This window comes from Vombatus ursinus, unplaced genomic scaffold (genome assembly GCF_900497805.2).
Source record: "Vombatus ursinus unplaced genomic scaffold, bare-nosed wombat genome assembly UNPS02014870.1, whole genome shotgun sequence".
Taxonomy (NCBI): Eukaryota; Metazoa; Chordata; class Mammalia; order Diprotodontia; family Vombatidae; genus Vombatus; species Vombatus ursinus.
Window position 1 is genome coordinate 2961224 of NW_020954648.1, and position 23431 is coordinate 2984654.

The 23431-nt window shown below is 39.3% G+C and overlaps 1 protein-coding gene across 1 annotated transcript in view; it reads right to left on the reverse strand.

The window, feature by feature from the left end:
- Window positions 1-1942, reverse strand: part of CHCHD3 (coiled-coil-helix-coiled-coil-helix domain containing 3) — a 349060-nt gene extending 347118 nt beyond the window's left edge. Inside the window, exon 1 of the mRNA XM_027842256.1 lies at window positions 1692-1942. Within this exon, the coding sequence (XP_027698057.1) occupies window positions 1692-1772 (81 nt within the window). The 5' untranslated portion in view covers window positions 1773-1942. The remainder of the gene's footprint in view (window positions 1-1691) is intronic.
- Between the last annotated feature and the right edge of the window lie 21489 nt (window positions 1943-23431).

Consider the following 23431-nt stretch of genomic DNA (forward strand, 5'->3'; position numbering starts at 1 on the left):
GCCTAAAGAAGAGAAGATTCAAGGGGAATATGATCACTGCCTTCAAATATTTAAAGGGCTGTCGTGTGAAGAAGGAATGAGATATGTTCCATTTGACCCTGGAGGGCCAAACCAGGAGCAACAGGTAGAATCTGCAGACAAGTAAATTTAGGCTTATTAACTATAAAAACTTTCTAACTGGACATTCCTAAAACATCCAAAAAAGGAATGACTTCTCTAGAGATGAGACAGAGTTCCCCTCCTTGGGGATCTTCAAACATAAGTTGGATGACCAGTATATCAGATGTTATAGTGGGATTCCTTCTGTGTATAATTTCAACTAGATGGCTGCTGAGGTCCCTCCCTTCTCTCAAAATCTGTGATTTCATGATTCTGGTTCACTTAGTATGGCAACACATTCAAAGCATAAAGCTTATAATTATCTAGCTACTCATGTAGCTTATTATCTGGTAATAATTACTGAAAGATAACACTTTATTAAATCTGGCTAGTTCTGAAGCAGCTGAATAAATAAGGGTGTGTTTACGTGTCTATTACTATTATAACATTCATTAAACATAATTTCATTTATTAATTTTAGACATCCTACTTCCAAAAACAAGTGTGATGGATAATGCATGGAGTTAGCAAGGATATACCAACCCTAAGGGTCTGGTATACCCAACTCTGTTAACTTTAATGCAGGAATAATACAAATCCCATTCTAACATTTATCTTAAGCTGATTCAACCTTTTTTCATATAAAATTATTATCTGTTTATTTTTAACACTCATTTTTTTAAATTGTGAGTTCAAAATTCTTTCTCTTCCTCCCCTCTCCTACCCATTGAGAAGGCAAGAAATGTGATATCAACTATAATCATGAAATTGTGCAATACATACTTCCATATTAAGTTGATTCAGTCTTACACTACACTAACAGATACTTCATTACCAACTGCCTGAATTTCTTAGAGTGTTTAAAAAAAAGGTGAAAAAAAAGAAGAACTAGCTGATGTCATGTTAGAAAGAGCCCTGGAATAGGAATCAGAAGGCACCGCTCCAGGATCTGCGACCTGTGGAACTTAGACAAGTCACTTCACTAAATGTGGACCTGTTTTCTCCTCTAAATATGGGAGAAAGTAAAGTAAAATAAGAGAGCTGGACTAACAGGATGTGATCTCTAGGGTCCTTTGCAACTCCAAAGTCCTTTGACTATCAGGTGGCCTTCTATATAAGAGGCAGTAAAAAACAGAACCCTCCAACCCATAAACACACTCGCACAAAGTGGCCCAGGAAAGGGAGACACGTGGTGCCCAGGACTCTGGTGACCTGGAGAAGCTGGGGCAGGGCGGGAAGCTGCGAGCCACCCAAAAGTGCAGAGGCCCAGGCTGGCAAAGTCAAAGTCCCAGGACACGGTGCCTCCCAGAGAGGGCACAGAGAGCCCTGGTCGCTCAGCCAGAGCCAAGAGAAGTTAGGGCAAGTAGAAGTGAAACCCAGGAGGGGTCTCGGACGAGTCACTTCCCCTCTCTGAGCCTCAGTTTCCTCTTCTGTTAAATGCGGTTACTTGAGGGCTAAAGATCCTTCCAGCTCAAACTCTTTAAGTCCTCAACCCCATCCGGCGATCCTCGGCCAGGCTTAAGGGGACGGGTCTTGGGCCTAGGTCCAGAGACGCGAGCCTGGGCACCCGACCCCGCCACCCCCTCGCTCACCCGGATGCCCTTCACCACCGTGATGTTCTCATTCTCGTCCGCCTCGAAGGTGACCCGTCGGGTGCTGGACGTCCCGCCCATGGCTCCTGCTCGCACTGCGGCCCTGCACTAGCGGAGCGGCCCCGATCCCCGTCTGGTACGCACGCACCCCCACCGCTGGGAGCAGAGGCCGCCCGGTCCCCCTTGCCCTTGTTCTTTCCCCGCGGGTGAGACACGGGCCACCACAGGGACAGCGGGAAGGAGACAGCGCCGGCTTTCCCCTCAGGATTCTTCCGGTCATGCTCAGTAGCAAATAGATGCCCTATTGGTCCGCTTGGCCAAAGACCCGCCTCAGCTCTTCGCACGGGCCCGGGTAGTTGGCCACGGACCCGGATGCTATGGCAACTGGTCAGAGACGAAAAGTTTCCGGAACCCATTGGGTGTGATGGGATTTGTAGTTTGGCGGGGGATAGTTTGTATTCGGACCTCCTTAGACTTAAGAGCCAAGGTGGGTCATGGAATTCTGGGATTTGTAGTCTTAAAGACCAGAAGTTAACGAACGCCTGCCTTCAAGAGTGGAACCTCGTCTTTAAAGAACTGCAGACGAAATAACCGCACTTATTTTACATTTATTTTTTGTTGTTGTTGTTCACTCGTTTTAGTCATGTCTGACTCTTCGTGACCCCATTTGGGTTTTCTTGGCAAAGATACTGGAGTGGTTTGTCGTTTCCTTCACCATCTCATTTGACAGATGAGGAAACTGAGGCAAACAGGGTTGAGTGACTTGCCCAGGGTCACACAGCTAGTAAGTGTCTGAGGCCAAATTTGAACTCATCTTCCTCATTCTAGGTCTGCCGCTGTCTCCACTATGCCACCTAGCTGTGCCTTTGCCTTTATTTACCTCGAGTCTTATTTTCCTTAACTTAAATGTACTGTGCATTGCTTTACTACTCTCTGTACTTTCATTCATTCGTTTGTTCAACAAGCATTCTTAAGCCCTTGTTAATAAAGATAATGATTCATCCCATTTTTGGATTAGCAGGTAAAGAACAGGGATTGGTGCAGCCCCTCTGACCTCAGCCCAGTGGTATCTCCCTAACCAAGGAAAGGAATAGAAATAAGTATTTGTGTGGTGCCTACTTTGTGCAAAGTACTGTACTAAACGCTTTTACAAATATTATCTCATATAATTCTCACCACAACCCTGTGAGGGAAATGCTCTTATCCCCATTTTACAGTTGAGAAAACTGAAGCAGAGGTTAAGCTGCTATCACATTGGCTCCTTTGCTCTTAAGAACAACCTACTATGTGCTAGTCACTGTGCTAGAGTCGAGATTCAAAAAGGGGAAGGAAACAGTTACAGGTCTTACAGGCCTCAAAAAATTTACATTGTATTGGAAAGTACAATATATAGACAGAGAAGTTAATGCAAAATATTTGAACTAATTGTGACTGGATGGCATAGTAGGGCATTAAAAGCTGGGTTGTTCTGCTCAATTGCAGACAAGGCACTGTTCTAGATAGTGGAGCTACCACGACCAAAAAATAACAAAAACAGTTCCCTTTCTTAAATAGCTTATGTTCTCTCACAGGAGGTACAACAGCTCTACAACGTAGGCATAAAATTATACAAAGTGACTTCAACAGGGAAAGAGCATTAACAACTATGAGGACTGGGAAAAGCCTCTAGTAAGAATTAACAGACACCTAAGCTGTGCTCTGTACAAAAGCTGGAAACTCCAAAAGGCAACAATGAAGAGGTATGGCATTCCTGACGTAGGAAACCACCTGTATAAAGGCAGGGCAGGTGAGAGGTGCAATGTCTACTACAGGAAACAGCTAGCCAATCAGCTTGTTGGAAATAGTGCAAAAAGAGGAAGAATGTGAAATCACTAGAAAGGTAGATGGGAGCCAGATTGTATAAAACTGTAAATGTTACATGTTATATAAGTACATACATAATTGTATTTAGTACAATAATAAGTAATTACATCATTGTAATGTAAGCTTATGGCAAGTAAGGATTTTTTTAATTCATTGTGTTTCTATCTCCAGTACCTAGCATAGTGCTGTATTAGGTGCTTAATAAATACTTAGTGGTTGATTGATTGATGTTTTTCAAGGATGGCAGGGTCAAATAAACAAATTTTAAGAAGCTAGGTGGCAAAATGGATAGAGCACAGGCCCTGGAGTCAGGAGGCAATGAGTTCAAATCCAACCTTAGACACTTATGAGCTGTGTAACCCTGAGCAAGTCACTTAAGCCCAATTGCCTCAAAAAGAAAAAAAAAAGAATGTGGGATCCTTGGCACTTTTGTGGGGAAAAGAGAAGGAGGAAAGGATATGGACAGATTAAAATGAAGGGATGAGAGGGAATGAATGAGAAGGCAAGGTATCATAAGGAAAGAAAAGGAATAAGTAATTATATAGCATCTACTGTGCTATGTATTTTACAAACATTATCTCACCTGATCCTTACAACAACCCTGCAAGGTAGGTGCTTTTATTATTCCCGCTCTTTTATAGTTGAGGAAACTGAGGCAGAGAGGTTAAGTGACTTACCTAGGGTCACACAGCTAGTGTCAGAGATCATATTTTGACTCAGGTCTTCCTGACTCCAGGCCTAGCACTTTATCCACTTCATTACCTATAGCTTACTAGGAGACAATTAGAAAGAATAAGATTAAAAATACAAATGGAGAGGCTAGCCTTGGCAAAGGAAAGGACCACTTCATCAGAGACCAGAACATAGAAAAGAAAATGTTGGATGATGAGTCAATCAATCAACAATGATTTATTAAGCCCCTTTATGTGCCAAGCACTATAGTAGAAGGAGGGGAGAAGAGTGAGCCCTTAAATGATGTCCTCTATTTTTTTCCAGTAAAAGAGGAGGTGAAATCTGCTATGAAGGAGATGAGAGGAGATATGAGGGTTTTGAGGTGGAAGAAACAGCCAGTGTAGAGAAAGTGATCAGAAAGCAATCAGGAAAGAGTAAAAGGATTACCAGATAGCAGTAATGTCACAGTTGAGATTAATTATCATAGATTTGTAGTGAACCCAATCAGGATGGTTTTATGTGTTTTTTCAGTAACATACAGCAGCACTTGAGTAGAAGAAAAACTAGGTGGTGGGTGTGACCTAAAGTTGAGGTTTTGCAAGGCATAACTAGTGACAAAGAATCCAAGAGTAACTGGTTACAATGGTCAACTGTGGGGTCTGTACTGAAGATAAAAAAGTGAGGCGAAGTAGGAATAACAGACAGGGAGAATAAGCAGAGATGGTGGGACTGGAGGCATGAGAAAAACAAAGAATAGTTTTATGAGGAGTAAGGCAGGGGGAGAAGTTGAAGGAAAAGAAGCCGGAGTTAGAGAAAGGAATTTCAGAGTTCTGGATCATAGAGGCAGGACAGTCATGGGTGGCCATCAGATCAAATGCATGACTATCCCTATATATGAATGCAATGTAATGAAAATGAAGAATAGGAAAATTTAGGAGACTAATTAACTGGGAGGCCAGTGGTTAGAAAGAAGATGAACAAATCCAGGATGGAGAGAATTTGTTAATAACAACATGGTACCATGGAAAGAACACTGAACCTGAAGTCACAGGATCTGATTGTGGATCCCATCTTACTATCCAAGTGATCTTGGGTCACTCACAAGTTCCCTGAGTCTTAGTCTTCTCATCTGTGAGGTAAGGAGTTTGGATTAGATAATCTGTAGGGTCTCTTCTAGCTTTAGTCTTTGATCCAAATGAATGTTATCTATGAACAGAGTCAGGATTCTAAAGTTTGCAATGGAACAGAAGAGTGGAAGAGGATGTGGACTATGGAGGGGTAGGGCTAAGTGGGAAATGGATGAGAGTACACAGAGAGAAAGGATGGGGCGGGGGGGTGGGGAAAGAGAGTTTTTTGCCTCAGCAGATGCTGACTCTTAAGCACTAGGAAATAAGAAAAAAGGAAACTGGGAATTTCGTCAGCCAGAGCATAGAGAACGATCAATGGATAGGGGCAACCAGACCTCTAGGATCGAGCTAAGTAATGCGGTGGAAAGAGCACTGGGCCTGGAGTCAGGAAGACTTGAATTCAAATCTGACCTCAGACACTTGCTAGCTATATAACCCGGGGCAAGTCATTTAACCTCTGTTTGCCTCAGTTTCCCCAACAATAAAATGGGGATAATAATAACACCTACTTCCCAGAGTTGTTGTGGGGATCCAATGAGATAAACATTTAGCACACTGCCTGGCACATAGCCCTATATGAATATTTGCTGCTATTATTGGTTGTTGTTGACTGGTTAGTTAGTCAAGTATTAGATAAGTCTTAGAGAGTTGCTTGAGGTTGAGAAAATAAGTGATTTCTCCATTACAAGCCCACATCTAATAAGTGTTAAAAATGGGATTTCGACCCAGGTCTTTCTGAACCCCAGTTCAGCACTATGCCATGCTACCAGCCCCCTACCTGGTACTCCAGCTTATTTGTGACCGTATCATCCCATCCCACGCCATCCTCTTTCCTGATAAGATTGTAAACACTTCTGTGAATTTCATTGGTAAAAAAGGAATGTCCAAATGGATGAAATTATGATTTTGTGAAAATATTGGGATCTTTGAATTGCAGAGCTCATTGTATATAATCACATTTTCCCAGACCCTTTATCTTTTTTATTTTTTAAGTTCTACTGATAGTTGTTTTTGTTTTTGCAATGCCGTCCAACCACCTCCCCCAAACTATTCCTGATAAGAACTACAATTAGGCAAAACGCAAAAACATATTAGTAAAAATATCTTTCAGCAGTCTGCACCATAATCTACTGCCTCTCTCCAAAAGAATGGCATGTTTGATCATCATTCTTCCGGAATTAAGACTGATAATTGCACGTATCTGAGTTCTGATTCCTTTTAGTGCAGGTCCTTCATCCATATATCAAATTTATTGAATTTCATTAGCATGACATCCGAAATCATCCACAATCTGACAACCTCTACCTTTCTTTTCTTGCCTGATACTACTCCCCTCCTCAAACTCTACCTTGCAGACAAATTAGCCTAATTGGCTATTCTCTGTGCTTCCAACACGCCCTGTACTTTCATGCTTCCAGGATGGATGGGAAGCTCTCAAGAATGACATTCTGAAAGAATAAAGAGAAACAATACTGATGAGGACGGAAAGGGAAAGTTGTCAAAAAAGATCAATGTGGGTACACAAAAAACTCATGAACCATCTTAGATTTTTAAAAGACCTGCAGAAGATGAAAGCAGGGACAGGTAGTGCAGGATGAATAGAAAAGCATGCCATGGCCCTGTAATAAAATTGCCAGGAATGCTAAAGCTAGGAATCGGATGAGCCTGACAATGAAAGTTAAAAACAATAAAAAGAATTTGGGGAAGAGCACTATATTGGGAAAGTGGGGGGAGGATCAAAACAGGTATAGGACCACTGCATAGAGTAGAAAGGATGACAATAACAGATGACAGAAAGTAGGCAGAGCTTAACTAATTTCTTTTTTTGCCTCTGTTTCTCTGTCTAGGAGAATGTGTTTTTGGACTAAAAAGTGTAGAAGAAAATTGGCGAACTAAAAGCAACTGATAACCAAGATAAGTAGAAAGAGAGGAAGAACATAGATGCTATTGAGGAGTTCAAGTCACCAGGGCTAGCTGAACTACCATGGAGGATACTGACAGACAGCACTGGCAGCCATGATTAGTGAGCCCCTATTCATTAACTTTGAAAAATACTCAAGAATAGGAAAGCTACAGAAAAGATTGGAGGAAGGCAAATGTTATTGAATTTTCAAAATAGAGAATAGAGTCTATAATGTTTAGGGCAATGACCTTGATTTCAATTCCTGACAAAATTCTACAAAGTATTAAAGGGATAGTTGATGGACATCAAGAAAAAGAAGCAATGTGCATGAAGAACCAACATAGTTTCATCAAGAATGAGTTGTAATAGACTCCAGGAGGTAGCAGGTTCCCTCTCACTAGAAACCCTCAAGCAAAATTCGGTTGACCTCTTCTTGGATATGCTGGCATTCTTATTCGGGCCCAGGTTGGAATAGACATTCTCTAAGGTCCCTTTGAACTCATATTCATAATTCAAGAAAGAGATGCCTCAGATGACATCCGAGATCCCTTCCAACTCTTCTATGACTCATGAAAGCTAGACATTTCCAGACTCCAGGATGCAATCTTCATTCCAAGGAAGTCATTCTGTTCAATGTTCTCCCATACTGGTGTTGATGGGAAAGGAAACAGGTCTAAGATGGTTGAGACTGGAAAAGATTACAAAAGTGGATATTTGAAAGGGAGGGGAAAGAAGCAGAGGGATGTGGAATTTCTAGAAAAAGTTAAATGAGAGAAAAAACCATGCTTCTGGTCCCTAGATAGAAAGACTAATCCATATTTGAACCATCTGCCTCTCCCCTCATCACAGCAACTACCCTAAAGAATTTGGCTCACTGCCCTTGCCCTGAAGTGGGAGCAGCTGAATAGGATTCTAAAATGAATCCTGCAGTGGGATGGAACTAAATCAATTGAAAAGACTTCGCAAAATACTTCATAAATAGTATAGGCAGCCAAAATCATGTTAGAAATATGGAAGCCTATGTCAAAGGATCCTTCCTGACACTGCGAACTCCAGGTGTACATGGGATTCTCTCATTTGCCAGACTCCTTGCTCTCACTGGGATGGAATCTGAGAAATTTAGTATTACCGTATACCCCCCAAAAAATAGCTAGATGTCAATTAAGACTGACTAAACTAAATTAAAACTGACAGACTACTTAGCAAAACCCAGTTTCCTAAGTTTCCACAGCCTGTGCTAGCTGGGCCCCTAGGCTACTCTACCATGGGCAAGTCATTTCATTTCCCTAAAACTTACTTTCCTCATCTGTAAAATGGGTATGATAATGGCCAAGACTGCTTGGATTGGAGTAAAAGATTCTGAGTGTGAATCCTAGCTTTGCCAGAGATTCTTCACACACAACCTGTGTGTCCCTGGCAAGTTCCTTAGTTTCTTCATTTTTAAAACTAGTCAATGAAATCTGACTCTAAGAGACATTTCTAGCTCTAAATCTATGACCTGTGGTATCTATGGTATCATAGGATTATCAATAGGATCAAATGACAAATTTTATATAAAGTGCTTTGTAATCCTTAAAGGACTATATAAATATATGCTCAGTTAAAGGAAGTAAGGAGGTTTTCCTGGAAAAGAGAAGTCCTAGGGAGTAAAGGAGCTAATAGCCTGCATTTCAAAAATCTTTCAAGTAAGATGTTGCTAAAACATTGGGAGAACATTCCTGTGTTCTCACATAAAAATGTCTTGAAAACATATCAGTGAGCAGAACCAGAAAAATGCTATACAAATTACTACAATATAAATGAAAAGAACAAACACAAAGAAATTGAATGCTGTGTCATTAAGGGGATGAAGCTTAGAACCTAGAAAAGAGATGAGAATATGCAGAGATATGAGAATATTCCTCCTTTCTTTAAAAGATAGGGAACTGTGTGTGTAGAACACTACATACTTTCAGACTCTGTTGATGCATTAGTTTTAGTGAGCTGCTTTTTTCCCCTTGGTTTTATTATTATATTCATATGCCATGATATGTTCAACCATTCTTCAATTTATGGACACCCACTTTTGGTTTAAGTTTTTTGCTAAAAAAGAGTGATGCTATAATTGTTTTTGTACATATGGGCCCTTTCCTTCTATCATTGATCTCTTTGCATTATATGCATAGTAATAGTGTTGCTGGGTCAAATGGTATGCAGAATTTAATAACTTTCAGAATATAATTCCAAATGGCTTTCCAAATGATTAGATCAATTCATAGCTCCACCAATGGTACATTAAAATGTCTTATCCCACAGCCAGTTCCAAATTTTCATTTTCTCATAAGATTCAGGATCCTTTGTTCCTCTATCAAAATTTGTTATTATTCTGTCTCATTCTATAAAGTAGCTGTCTTTGATTGGTATGGCACCAACTCTGTAGGTTAATTTAAAATACTATCATTTTTATTACATTGGCATGGTAAAACCACAAGCAACTAATATCTCTATTAATTTAAGTCTTTATTTCAGTAAAGGGTAAAGTTATATTCATATAATGCCTAAGTGTCTTGATATGTTGATTCTCAAATATCTTATGCATTCTGTGGCTACTTTGACAGGAATTTCTTTTTCTAGCTATCCCTGCTGGGTCTTATTGGCAATACAAAGAAGGGCTGATAACTTTTATGGGTTTATTTTAGATATTGCTACTTTATTAAAGTTAACTATTCCAATTAATTTTAGGAACTCTCTAGAGTTTTCCAAGTAAAACAGCATATTATTTACAAAAAATGATAGTTTTTTTTCTGCTTTGCCTATGCTTGTTCTCTCAATTTCTTTTTCTTCTTTTGTTGATATATTTAGCATGTTTAAGGCTATAAGAAATAATAATACTGTTCTAATTGGAAAGTCCTCTAGTGTTTCTCTATTACAGATAATGTTAGCTATTGGTTTTAGTCATAAACTGTTTACCATTTCAAGGCAAAGTACATTTATTCTGATGATTTTTAATGTTTTCAATATCAATGTGTATAGTATTTTGTCAAAAGGTTTTTATATATCTCTTGAAATGATAGAATTTTTGTTGTTTTTCTTATGTATTATATTTATGGTTTTCCTAACATTTAACCTACTTTTCATACTTAGTATAAATCCAGCATGGTCATAGTACACAATTTTAAAAAATATTATATACTTAGATCTTCACTAGTATTTTATTCAATATTTTAAAATCAAAATTCATTAGGCATATTGGTTTATAGTTGTTCCCCCTGCTCCTTGCTCTATCTTACCTTGGTTTAAGTATCAAAATTATGTTTGTCATAGAAAAGAATTTTAGTAGAAAGCTTTCTTTTTGTATATATGAAAATAATTTATATAATATGGAAATTAACTGTTTTTTGAATGTTTGGTAGAATTCACTTGAAAATGCATGTGACTGGTTTTTTTTTTCTTCTTTAGGAATTCATTTATGGCTTGTTCAATTTCTTTTTTCATGGACTAGATTGTTTAAATTGTCTATTTCTTATCCTATTATCTGGGCATTTTATATTTTGGCATTTCATATATTTGCAATTGCTCAGTTATTGCATTTAAGATATCTGTTTTCTTGGCATGAAATTGGGCAAAGTAGTTCCCAGTAATTTTCTTTCTTTTCTTATTTTCTCTTTATCTTTCATGCATTCCCTGTCTTCATCTTTAATTTTGATAATTTGATTTTGTTCTCTTTTTTATCAGATTAGCTAACCTCTTGTCTCTTATTTTAAAAAAAAACCTCTTAGTTTTATCAGTTCAGTTTTTAATTTTCAATTTTCTTTATATCTTATTTGACTTTCAGAATTTCTATTTTTATATTTAATTGGCATTTTTTATTAACTTCTTTTCTGTTTTTTTAATAGCACACCTGAAAAATTACACTTTTTTTCTCACTTTTGTTGATAAAGCTGTTTAGTTAGTTTAACATTTTCCCCTAAGCACTTTTTTGCTTGTATCCTAAAAGTTATCCTATGTTGTCACATTGTTATCATTTTCTTCACTGAAATTATTTATTGCTTCTATGATTTATTCTATGATTCATATATTGTTTAGGGTTAAATTATTTCAATTAAATTTAAGTTTGAATCCTTTTACTTAAAATACCATTCATAGATTATATAGTTTTTGTTGTATTGTAGACAGTAAAATATTTGGCTAATATTATTATTTTTCTGTATTTTTATAAGGTTTGTATGTCCAAACACAAGGTACCAGTCACACCTTAGGGATGTATATATTCATTTTTTTCTCATTAAGTGATTTCCAGCGAGCTATCATATCTAAATTTTCTAAAATGCTATTTAGGTCCTTAATTTCTTTCTTGTTTATCTTTTTGTTAGATTTTTTTTCTAGATCTGAAAGGGGTATATTGAAGCCTCCAATGATTTCAATTTTACCATCTAATCTTTAAGTACTTAAATACTATATTATTTGGTGCATATGTTAAATATCAATATTATTTCATTATATGGAACAGCACTTCTTGAATTGTGGGTCACGACCACATAAGGGGTTGTGAAAAATTGGCAACAGCAAAAGGTTTCTGAATGTGCAATGGCCAAAAAGTAATTAAAAATTAAACCTGTAATGAATCCGACCTGTTTCTAGCAGTGCTTGCCAATGTTGTGTCTCATAACTGCACTGCAGCCGTGGTTCTGAACACTGAACACTTTGAGCTGTGCATGCCCTCAGGCTATCCAGCAACAAAAGCCACCAAAACTTGAAAAGGGCTCATGGGGTCAGAAAAAGTTTAAGAAGCCCTGATCTAGAGTACTTCTAAGCATAATTTTTTCTGTGCTTTTCTATTTTAATCTATGTCTATTGTACTATTGAATTGTCTAGATTATTATTAATACTTTCTGCTTTAGAAAACTTACCTGAGATATAACAAATTCTGTTCCAGCCCCCCCTCACCATTTTAATTCTGTATGAGCCTTTATGTTTCAAATGTGTTTCTTATAGACAAAACATTGTTGGATTCTACTTTCAAATCCACTCTGCTAACTGCTTTCATTTTATGGGTGAGATCACACCATTCACATTCATAGCTATGATAGTTAATTGAGCATTTTCATCATTATCTTCTTTTACTTTTTCTTTTTGTCCATTTTTTTGTCTTGTAGGATTTGTAAACCATTATCTTCTGTCTTTTGAGTTATTATTATATTCTAAGATATTTCTCCTTTTTAATAGTTGTAGGGTATGTGATCTTGCCTGTGGATCCTTGGTGCTTGTCTGTCTGCTTAGAGTATTTTTTCTTTGATCTGAAAGTTCAGATTGTTTTCCAGGTCAGCTATTTTTTATATTAGTTACCTTATATTTTCTTTTAATTTTTAAGTCTGTTGTCTTTGTTGTACTATTGTTGTTGTTAATCAGAATCATTGAGTTCTGTTTATTTCATTCTGTTTTTCGAGAAGTCCACAATATAGGTAAGTTTTTCTACCTTCTTTTCTGTTATTTATCTGTTTCCTATTTTACTTCTTACAGGCTTTAATTTAATTTAAATTTAACTTAATTTAGAGTCATTTTTTATCTCTCACTTCCTTTCTTCCAGCTACTCTTGGACTTGTGGAGTTACTCTCTTTTTCTAGGTCTGCCTTTTGGGCTTTTCTTAACCCATAGTATTTCTTCATTGTGTTTCTCAAGTTCTTCTGTTTCCTTTCCTTTTCTTCAGCTTCAGTTTCTGGATGAGAACTTTATGACAGGACCAGGCTATGTCTTCTCCTATACTCTTGGATGGTCTGTATAGTCCCTATATCCGCTGTAGACTACTTGCTGCTATGTTGCAGTTCTGGATGGGGCAACTGAGATCAGACCCCATCCTCTGCCATAATCCCTGGTTTATGCCTCCTCTCCTAGTATCTCTGGTAAGATATTGGCCCCAACCCAGCTCTCTCTCTCATTTTCCTTGCACAATCCCCAAATGGGAGTTGGTTCCATTTCCTGCTATGGTCCCAATCAATCCCAGTTAGAACATAGAGATCACACTGGTTTCAAACCTCCTGCAAGTCACCCCAATGTGTACACCCAGTCATCGAGCTGGTCTTATATTCTGCTTTGTCTTTCGGTGTCACAGAGCATTCAGGGCCTACTCTGCCTCCCTAATCAGTGATGATTAAGGGCTGGTTCTATCCCCGACTGCTGCTCCAGTAGGCCAGGGCTTAGGTTTTTCTGGCTTCAGATCCCAATTGCTTAAGGTTGTGTTGGTTTCCACATCTTCTGGCATTGTTCTCACGCAAAGCACCTACACATTTCAGGTCTTGTGAGATCAGGCTGGTTTTAGGCTCCTTTGGGTGCTTTCCCACTCAGAATGTTTTTAGGTTTCTGGAGCACTTCTTCTGAATCAGGTTTCCTAAGTCAGAGATGATTACTCCATATTGAAGTTAAGCCAATTGTGGGGATTTGGTACCAATTTCAGATAGGGTCAGAACATAAAAGAGCTGGAATAACTTCATATTCTAACCATTCTCGCTTTCCCTTCCCACCCCCGAACCTGCCACCCCACTAATAAAGAAAATATGAAAAAAAAAAGACACAAGGAGTTATGATCTTCTAATATGTGAAACACTATTATTTGAAAGAGGGGGTTGTTTTATTCTGCTAAGCCCAGAGTACTCATAGTTGAAAGTTACAGGAAGGCAGATTATGCCTCAGTGTAAAGGAAACTTTTCAATTAGAACTTTTCAGAACTGGGTTGGGTTACTTCAGGACATAGCATACTCCCAATTCCTGGAGCTCTTCCAACTAAAGCTAGATGATGACTTGTTGAAGTTATTATAAAGGGCATGCCTGCTTAGATACAGGTTAGGCTAATATAGCTTCAAAGGTGAGGTAGCTAGGTGGTTCAATGGATAGAGTGCTGGGCCTGGAGTCAGAAAGACTCTTCTTCCTGAGTTCAAATCTGGCCTCAGACACTTATTAGCTGTGTGACCCTGGACAAATCACTTAACCTTATTTGATTTAGTTCTTCATCTGAAAAATGAGCTGGAGAATGATATGACAAACCATTCCAGTATCTTTGCCAAGAAAACCCCAAATCGGTTCATGAAGAATCGAACACAACTGAAAAATGACTCAGTGACAATAACAAAGCCTCAGAGGTCCCTTTCAGCTATATGAGTCTATAATTGACAATCCTATGGTCCTATGATATTGTAAAAGGAATTCCTGACTAGATGACCTTAGAGGTCCTGTTCAGCTGTGAACTTCTATAAAGCTCCTCTTTCCTATGTTCTACTTCCTCTCTCCTCTTCTACCCTTTTTCTATTCATCTCTTCTTTTCTTTTTCCTTCATCTTAGTTTAACCAAAAATCCTCGCATGTATACATGTTACACCCTTCCTATTAGATAACACTTTCCGTAAGAACAGAAACTGTGTCTTTTTTTTTCCAATATTTTTGTCCTTGGATGGGAATGGTAAGATTGGTAAAACATAAAGAGATATTCTAGATCTTTACTTTTCCAGCACCAAGCTTGAAAATGGCACCAAGCTTCCCTGATCGGCTTTGCCTTTGATGTAGAGTGATCATCTCTGACTTAGGAAACCTCACTCAGAAGAGTTTTTGTTTCTTTTCTCATCTCCATTCCTTAAAAAGGGGTAAACATTTCATCCCACATCTCCTTTGAATAGCTCATATGGCCTTGATGCATTTTCAAACCATTTTTATTTAAGAGCGTAGGGACATTCACCCAACATTTTAGCAATATCTGTCTGTCATGATACTCTAGAGATTTTTGAAATGCAAGCTGTTAGTCACTTTACTTCTAAATAAAAAAAATCCTTGAAATGCATGAAGGCTACCTGAGCACTTCTACTGAGGTATAGGACAGGGAGAATAATGCCAGTTTGCTGATGCTAATAGCTTAGAAATGCCCACAGGTGCATACTCAGTCCAATCATTTCTCATATGTGTACTGCCCTGGCCACTTACATTCTATTTTCATTAAACATCAGCCACATAGAGTAGCTTAAGTTTATATAGTGTTTTGTAGCTTAATATGGCAATTTTCATCACACAATCTTATGAAGTGCATTGTGTGAAAATTATTGTTCCTGTTTTATAGATGAGGAGGCCAAGGCTCATAGGACTTAAAAGGACTTACCCATAAAGACATAGATAGTACATATCTGGAGCCCAGGTTTCCTGATTTTAAATTTAATTAATCAATAAACATTTGTTAGTGCTGTTGTTTGGTCATTTCAGTCATGTCTGACTCTTCATGACCCCCTTTTGGGGGTTTTCCTGACAAAAGTACTGGAGTGGTTGGCTATTTCCTTCTCCAGGTCATTTTAGAGAATGAAGAAACTGAGGCAAACAGGGTTAAGTGACTTACCTAGGGTCACACAATTAGTAAGTGTCTGAGGTCGGATTTGAACTCAGGAAGATGAGTCTTCCTGACTCTAAGCCCAGTGCTCTATCCTCACACAAGTAGATCAGTCTTACATTAATTCAATGTATCCCACTCATGGTATCCCATGATATCACATATCAGAATGTGAAGATTACTCTCGTGTTTCCAAAGGACTTGGGCTTGATGGATAGAATGAGTTTCTGTAGGTCAAGAGACAGAGGGCAAGTAAATCCATAGGATCATAGATTTAGAACTACCTTAAAGATGAGTCTAACACCATCATTTTACAGATGAGGATCTCAAAGTCCCAAGAAGTCAAGTGATTTGTTCAAGGTCACATAGGTAGAATGGTAGAACTGGGATGTGAACCAGGTCCTTAGGCACCATAGCTAGCACTCATTCTATAGCATCACATTGCTTTTTAGATTAGGAAGGAAGAATCCTAGATTCTCCTGTTAATCATGTTCTTATTTATCATTATTATTATGATTAAGGTTAGAATTTGTGGTTCTGTTGGTGTAAGGAATCCCCAGAGAGTAATTTCTACTACCAATGAAGGTCACTTCCTTTTCTGCAAATTATTGTCTTAGAAAGCTGCCAAGAAAGCTCCCTATGAGAGGTTTAGGAGAGGTTGAATGACTTGCCCAGCATCACACAGGCAGTATGGGTATGAAGTAGAACTTTACCCAGGGCTCCCTGGCTCTGGGGTTAGCTCTCTAGCCCTGATGTCTTCATTACTACAGTGATCATTAATATTTCACCTGGAGAAATTCTAAAAAGAGCAAGGAGAGGACACTAAAATCCATGAGATGGGTATGTCGCAAAGGAGGGAGGAACATTGGCAGGAGAACATCTAAACAGTTCTATTTGGGCTTGGTGTGGTAGGATTCTGGGTATTCTTAGGCACTTTGAAAATCCTAAGCCAATCAGTGAGTCAGCAAGCATGTATAATGTGCCTGCTATGTGCCAGGCAGGTGCCAAGTTTTCAAGGACCTCACAGTCAGTGGTCTGACCAACTGGCAGACAGATAGATTAGGTAGAGTTATAGTACTGTTTTGCCTAAGAATATGATTCTGCTGTTTATTTTGTTAAATAGAAGATAGCTTCAAAAGCATTTCTACTCTTAAGTGAAGAATAGGCAAGGAATTTTCTAATACCCACTCATGATTTTGTATTTCCTGGAAATAATGTGCTTTATGCTTGTTATTGTCTATGGAAGCTTTGCCAATCATTTAAATTATCACTGCCTCAGTTTCCTCATGTATAAAAAAGATGAGATTGAAAGACAATGACAACTGACATTAATGTGGTGCTTTAAGATTTGTATAGCATTTTACATAATGACATAGAAAAGTTAAATGATAGGCCCTTGGTCATACAAATAACTAAGTGTCATAGGTGGCAGTGAAACCTAGGTCTTCCTGTCTCCAGGTGCAGCATTCTTCCTTCTAGCTGTAAATCCTAGGATCCTATAATTTAAATCATCACTTCAGGTTAAGGATCCTATATAAGTGGGAGAATCGTATTGTATTGTTTGCTTGTTTTTTGGCAGCTCGGTGGTCCAATGGATGGTGCACAAGACCTAGAAACAGAAAGACTTGAGTTCAAATTTACCATCAGACTCTTACTGGCTGTGTGACCCTGCACAAGTCACTTAACCCTTGTCTCACTTTCCTCATCTGTAAAATGGGAATGATAATATCACCTACCTCTTATGGTTGTTGTGAGGATCAAACGATTTAGTTGTAAAGTGACTTTGCAAATTTTAAAGCATAATATAAATGCTCCAGATGATGATGATGATAATGAGAATGATGATGATGATGATGATGGTGATGATGATGGTGAAGCAGTGGAGAGAATACTAGATTTGGAGTGAAAAGAACTGCCTCTGCTTTATACTCATTATCTATAGGACCCCGGGCAAATTACTTAATTTCTCAGGACTGCAGTTTCCTTTTTATAAAATATGGCAATTGAACTGAATTATCTCTGAATTTTCTTCTAGCTGTAAATATATGATCCTATTACTGTAAGAGCACCCTAGTTAAAAAGGGGTAGAAGTTCCAAATAGTGAAAGGGAGGGAATTGGAAGTAAGTACCTCTGCTTCTAATTAGCTTTTTGGTCTTGGCTACCACATGGCACAATGGATAGAGTGCCAGGCCTGCAGTCAGGAAGACTCATCTTCCTGAACTGAAATCTGTCCTTAGACGCATCCTAGCTGTGTGACCCTGGGCAAGTCACTTAACCCTGCTTGCTTCAGTTCCTTATCTATAAAATGAGCTGTAGAAGGAAATGGCAGACCACTCCAGTATCTTTGCCAAGAAAACCCCAAATGGGGTCACAAAGAATAGACATGATTGAGCAACAACAACAAAGTTACTTGACCAGAATCTCTGACTCTTCCTCTGTAAAGTCATGATAATATCTGCCTTACCAACTTTGTTTGCAAGGGTGCTTTAAGAGTCACCCAGGAAAGGATATGCGAAACTACTCTGAAACAGTATAAAGTATTAAATAAATTTAAGGCCATAATATACTGCTTCCATGTATTACTAGTTCTAGCCCACATTTCAGTAATCACCTCCCTAGCTTGTTTCCCCTACCAAAAAAATCAGGGAACCCCTCTTTATGACTCTACTCAGTGTGTGGTAACCTACTTCCCTCATAAGCGCACGGTTCGTATAGCTCAAGGAAGAGAAGATTCATTTATAGATCAAGGAAATGAAGGAGTCTCTTACTGGAACTCCCAGAGAATATAAACCATATCTATCTATGGAGACCCTTCCTCAGGAACCTCTTATACCTTAGTAACTTCAAACAGATTGGGCTCCCAACAGGCATTACCTTTCACAGTCCTGTACAAGTGTGCGTGAGATAGGTAAAGTCCCTGGCTCTCAGCGGATGGTACCCATTGGCGGTACTTCTACAATTCTCTGATGTGCCCTGCCTGAATCCTGCTTCCTCCTCTTGAGCCTTACCACACCTGTAGGATTCTCCACAGTTCCCAACAAGTGAGGTACCTTCATTACATTTCCAAAGTCCACTGGGGTAGGAGGAGGGTGTAGTATTTCTCAGTTCCCTTGCTATGGCGTCATCACACATCAGTTGTGAAGCCAGCCCTGAGTGGCTCCACTCTGAAGCTCCTTCCTTGTTCTGGGGTACCCCCTAACCTTCAGCCCCACTAAAGTTCACTCAGGAGTCAGAACCAAAAAACCCACTTGTTTCACCTTGGTTTGCACATCTCTATCATTGATACCAGGTTGGGCCAGGGTGAACCCTCCATCTGACGGCTTCTTCCTCTGCCTGTGTGAGACTTCTCATGCCCCCAAAACATGACAAAGCAACCCAATTTCTCCCTAATTGTTTCTCAAGCCCCACAAATCCTAGGCACAGTTGAATAAAGATTAGTCAAATTACATGAGACTGTTTCCCTGGACAATCATAGAGCTGAGAGCAGCAGCAGTAAACATATCTATATCTATATATACATACATACACACATATAAAACTATAAGCCGTATGTATGTATACATATATGCACACATACTTCCTTCCAGTAGTCACTTAAGAGAGGTAACAAGCATATCGTTGTTCCCATTTTACAGATAAGGAAACAGATAAGGACTAGAGGAACCAAGTAGCTTGCCCAAAGTCACATACCTAATAGGTGATAAACGTGATTCAACCCTAGGTCTTTTGCCTGCAAATTCAGAGCTCATTGCACTACTTCGTTAAAGAAATGCTCTGGAGGCAGCTAGGTGGCGCAGTGGATCAAGCACAGGCCCTGAAGTCAGGAGGACCTGAGTTCAAATCCAACCTCAGACCAAACTCTTGACACTTGCTAGCTATGTGACCCTGGGCAAGTCACTTAACCCCAGTTGCCTTAACAAAAAAAAAAAAAAAAAAGTGCTCTGTAGAGGCTATTCCAGGAGTACTAATTGATAGGGAGGGATGGAGATGTGGAGGACAGAAAGGAGAAAGCAAGGAGATATGGAGATGGCCTCCTATATCAGTCCTAGGGGAAGTCTCATATATTGCAGAATGAGGGGCTTTTCCAGCACCCCAAGGAGAGTGTGTGCTCTTGTAATCAAAGAGTGCTGTTTACGCAAAGATAAATACCTCCCCAGAAGAAAGAAGGAAGGTGAGAGAGTTGGATATATGCTCATTCCACTTTGCTACTCAGTGTGGTCTCATCTTCAGAGAACAACATATCCCTCTAAGGTTAAGCTCATCATTTCTTAGATATAGATATACATATATTCTATTTTCCCCCAATTACATTTTAAAACAATTTTAACATTTTTTTTAAAAAATCTTGAGTTACAAATTGTATCCCTCCCTTCTTCCCCTCCCCCCACCTGAGACAGTAAGCAATCAGATATAGGTTATACAAGTGCAATTACGTAAAACATTTCCATATTAGTCATTTTGCACAAGAAGACTTGAATAAAAGAAAAGGAATGAAAGAAAGAAAGTGAAAAACAGCATGCTTTAGTCTGTATTCAAACAATATCAGTTCTTTCTCTGGAGGAAGATAGTATGCTTCATCATTAGACCTTTGAGATTCTTTTGGATCATTGTGTTGCTGAAGCTCATCATTTCTAATCTCATCACCACACTGCTAACTCAAGTCTGGAGATTAACACCACCTCCTTCTGCCTCCTGACCACCTGAGGGCTGAAGGGCGCAGAACCAAACTCCTCTCAATGCCTTCCTTTATAGAGAGCAGAAACTGGCCTTTGGGGCTCCCTCCACTCTGCATCTGAAGTTTCAACTCCACAGAATAAGATGCTCCCAGGCAGGGTACCCTCTGGTGTCCCATCGCCCGCCTTTTCCTGCCTCCTTTTGTGTTTGTCTCCTCCCATTACATAGTAAACTCCTTGAGGGCAGAGATTATCTTCCTTTTTATCACTTGTAACCCTAAATAATGAAGAAATTAAATAATGAGGCCACTATTAAGGAGTCATTGACCTTGCAGGTTGATTATTTAGCACAGAAGAAGTCAGTGCTACACAGTGCCATTGTAGGAACTTAATAAATATTTATTGGATTGGATACCCATTAATGGCATAGGCAATTGTGGAATGGAAGGGAAGGAAATTTATTATAATGTGTTTCCTACACTGTACTATGCAGTACATCTAGGTGTCACAGTGGATAGAATGCTGAATCTGGAGTCAAGAAGACCTGAGTTCAAATCCGGCCTTAGACACTAGCTGTGTGACTCAGGGCAAGTCACTTAACCTCTGTTTGCCTCAGTTTCCTCATTCATATTTTACAAATAAGAATAATAGCACCCGCCTTCCAGGGTTGTTGTGAGGATCAGATGAGAAAATAATTGTAAAGCACTTAACACAGAGTCTGACACATAGTAAGCATTATATAAATGTTAGCTATTGTTAGTACTAGCAGTTGAAGAATGAAAAATCACATATAAAACACTTACTATGTACAAAGTTCTGTACTTGTGATTTAATTAGTAAAGGAAACTCCCAGGTGAGGAAACGCCCTTTACCAATGCTGGTCAGTATCTTCTTTGCAAATTTTAGTCTCAGAGGATTGTGCAGCGGTGAAGTGACTTGTCCAAGGTGACGAGGCAAAATTTGACCTCAAGTCTTCCTTGCTTTAGAGTTGGCTCTCTACCCACCACATTAGCACTTTTAAGTGCTCACATCACAAACTGAAAAGGAAGACAGGCCCGGCTCCCAAGGAGTTCACATTCTAATTTCTTAGGAATTGAAGATATAGCTTACGAGCAATGTTAGCTCTGGCCTCAGGAGTCCAGTGTGCAGGCAGCTCAAAGCCATGTGCTCCTGTACTTTCCTTGTCACTCTGGATAACTTTAAAAATTGGGGGGGGAGTACAGTTGCAGTTCTCTCCCTGGCCCTTTGACCTTCAGAGTGCCAGTTTTTCAATCAGGCCATGCTTCACCAGTTACCAATGGACTGTTTAAACCCCTTTGACTTCCTCAAGTGGAAGTTTCCCATGGTGAAAAGATAGCTCCCAAGTTACTCCTCCATGGGTTACATGGAGAGAACAGGTTCAGGAACATGGAAAACATCGGTACTGCTGGCAAATAAATCAGTTTTAATGACCCCTGAAGTGAATGATTGCTAAACCCCAAGCAACAAGCTGGAGATCTGAAGGTGCAGCTATGAAAACATGAGGTGGAGAAGGTGACATATAAAGACTCATTCCACTTGGGCAGCATCTCCATTTTCTTCTTCCATGGATCATTGTGTTTGCTCTTTTGTCTGCCTGCTACAAGGAAGCAAATGTGTCTTACCTGAACACATTATAGTTAATCTTGGGTCGTGATGAGCCTTATCAATCTTGGTGCTGGCACATTTTCCATAACTGTGCTGCCTATATGCTCCGAGATTAGACTATAAACAAAACTCCTATAGCCAATGGCAGCCTTCTCTTAGAATGTTAAATGCTTAATGGAGCAGTAGTTGAAATGTACAGCTCCCTCTTCTCTCTCCTGCCTTTAGGTCAATACCATTTGCCAGGGCTCAAAAGCTACGCATTTGTCGGACCTGCCCCAAAGAGGGGGATGATTTCCTCCTAGATATTTCCTACAACCCCTCCTGGAGGGTGGGACCTTCATGAGGGCTGAGGCTGAGCAGATATTCATGATGCTGAGTGAAAAAACCTTGGTTTGGAAGAGAGTGAGGAGAAGGAGTCAACCAAGAAATTCCTTTTCTAGGAGTGGCCAAGAAACCAGTGACAGGGGGCCAAGATCAGGAGTCTAGTAAACAAACTGAGCTAGAGAGACAAAAGTGAGAATTAGAGTTTAAAGTTGGGGAAGCAACATTAAAAGGAGAAAACACAAGGAGGTTTTGAAAGAGCTCAGTGAGCTGTGAAATCTCAGATTCATATTGTATAGGTTTAGCGCCAGGCAAGAAGCTATGATTTAAGCTAGATTGTGGAATGATCTCAGTTTATTGAACTTGCTAGCCTCATAGAATAGATGAAGTTTGAGCCCAGGCATGCCCTCTAGTCTCATCCATGTTCCCTTTTGCTGAAGAGTCACCATCACCATGACCACCTATATGAAGAACTTCCCTCAGGCCTGAGAAGTATATGCCATATTAAGTTAAGCAGTTATTAATAATGGTTTAAATTTATTAGGAGAGACTTCAATGTGTTTGATCAAGGTCAGCAAATTTCTAGGACCATTTTAGCATTAGATAATCTGAAAGTTTCCTATCTCAGTTACTAGGGAGCTGATAACTCACACATATTTAGCATTTTTAGGTTTGCAAAGTGCCCTGCATTTTATCTCATTTGATACAACCACCCTGGGAGGTAGGAGCTATTCTTATCCCCATTTTACAGATGAAGAAACTGAGGTTGAGACCAATTAAGTGACTTATCCAGGGTCAATCAGTTGGCAAGTTTTTGAGGCAGAATTCAAACTAAGATCTTCCTGACTCCAAGTCCAGTGTTTTATCCAATAAGTCACCTAGCTGTCTAAGGGTTAAGTGTTAAGAGCACTACAAAAGGATAGTGGCGAAGGCTGGGTCAAATACCATGAAGTCAGGTGCTGTCTTGACACTATGCCTGTCTTTCTAGGAGCTACCACCACTTGAATAATGGTGTCTTGTGCTTGGTTATGTATGAAAAACAGTTATGCTTTTTGGTTCTTTTAAGCAGTGGGGGCAGATGCCACGTGGCAAAGGGTTGACGGTTGATAACACAAATTGTGCTACTATGAATATTTTGTTATATATGGACCTTTCCTTTTATCCTTGTCTTCTTTGGGGTATCTTTCATTTCCAACAGTGGGATATGGACTTTTCTT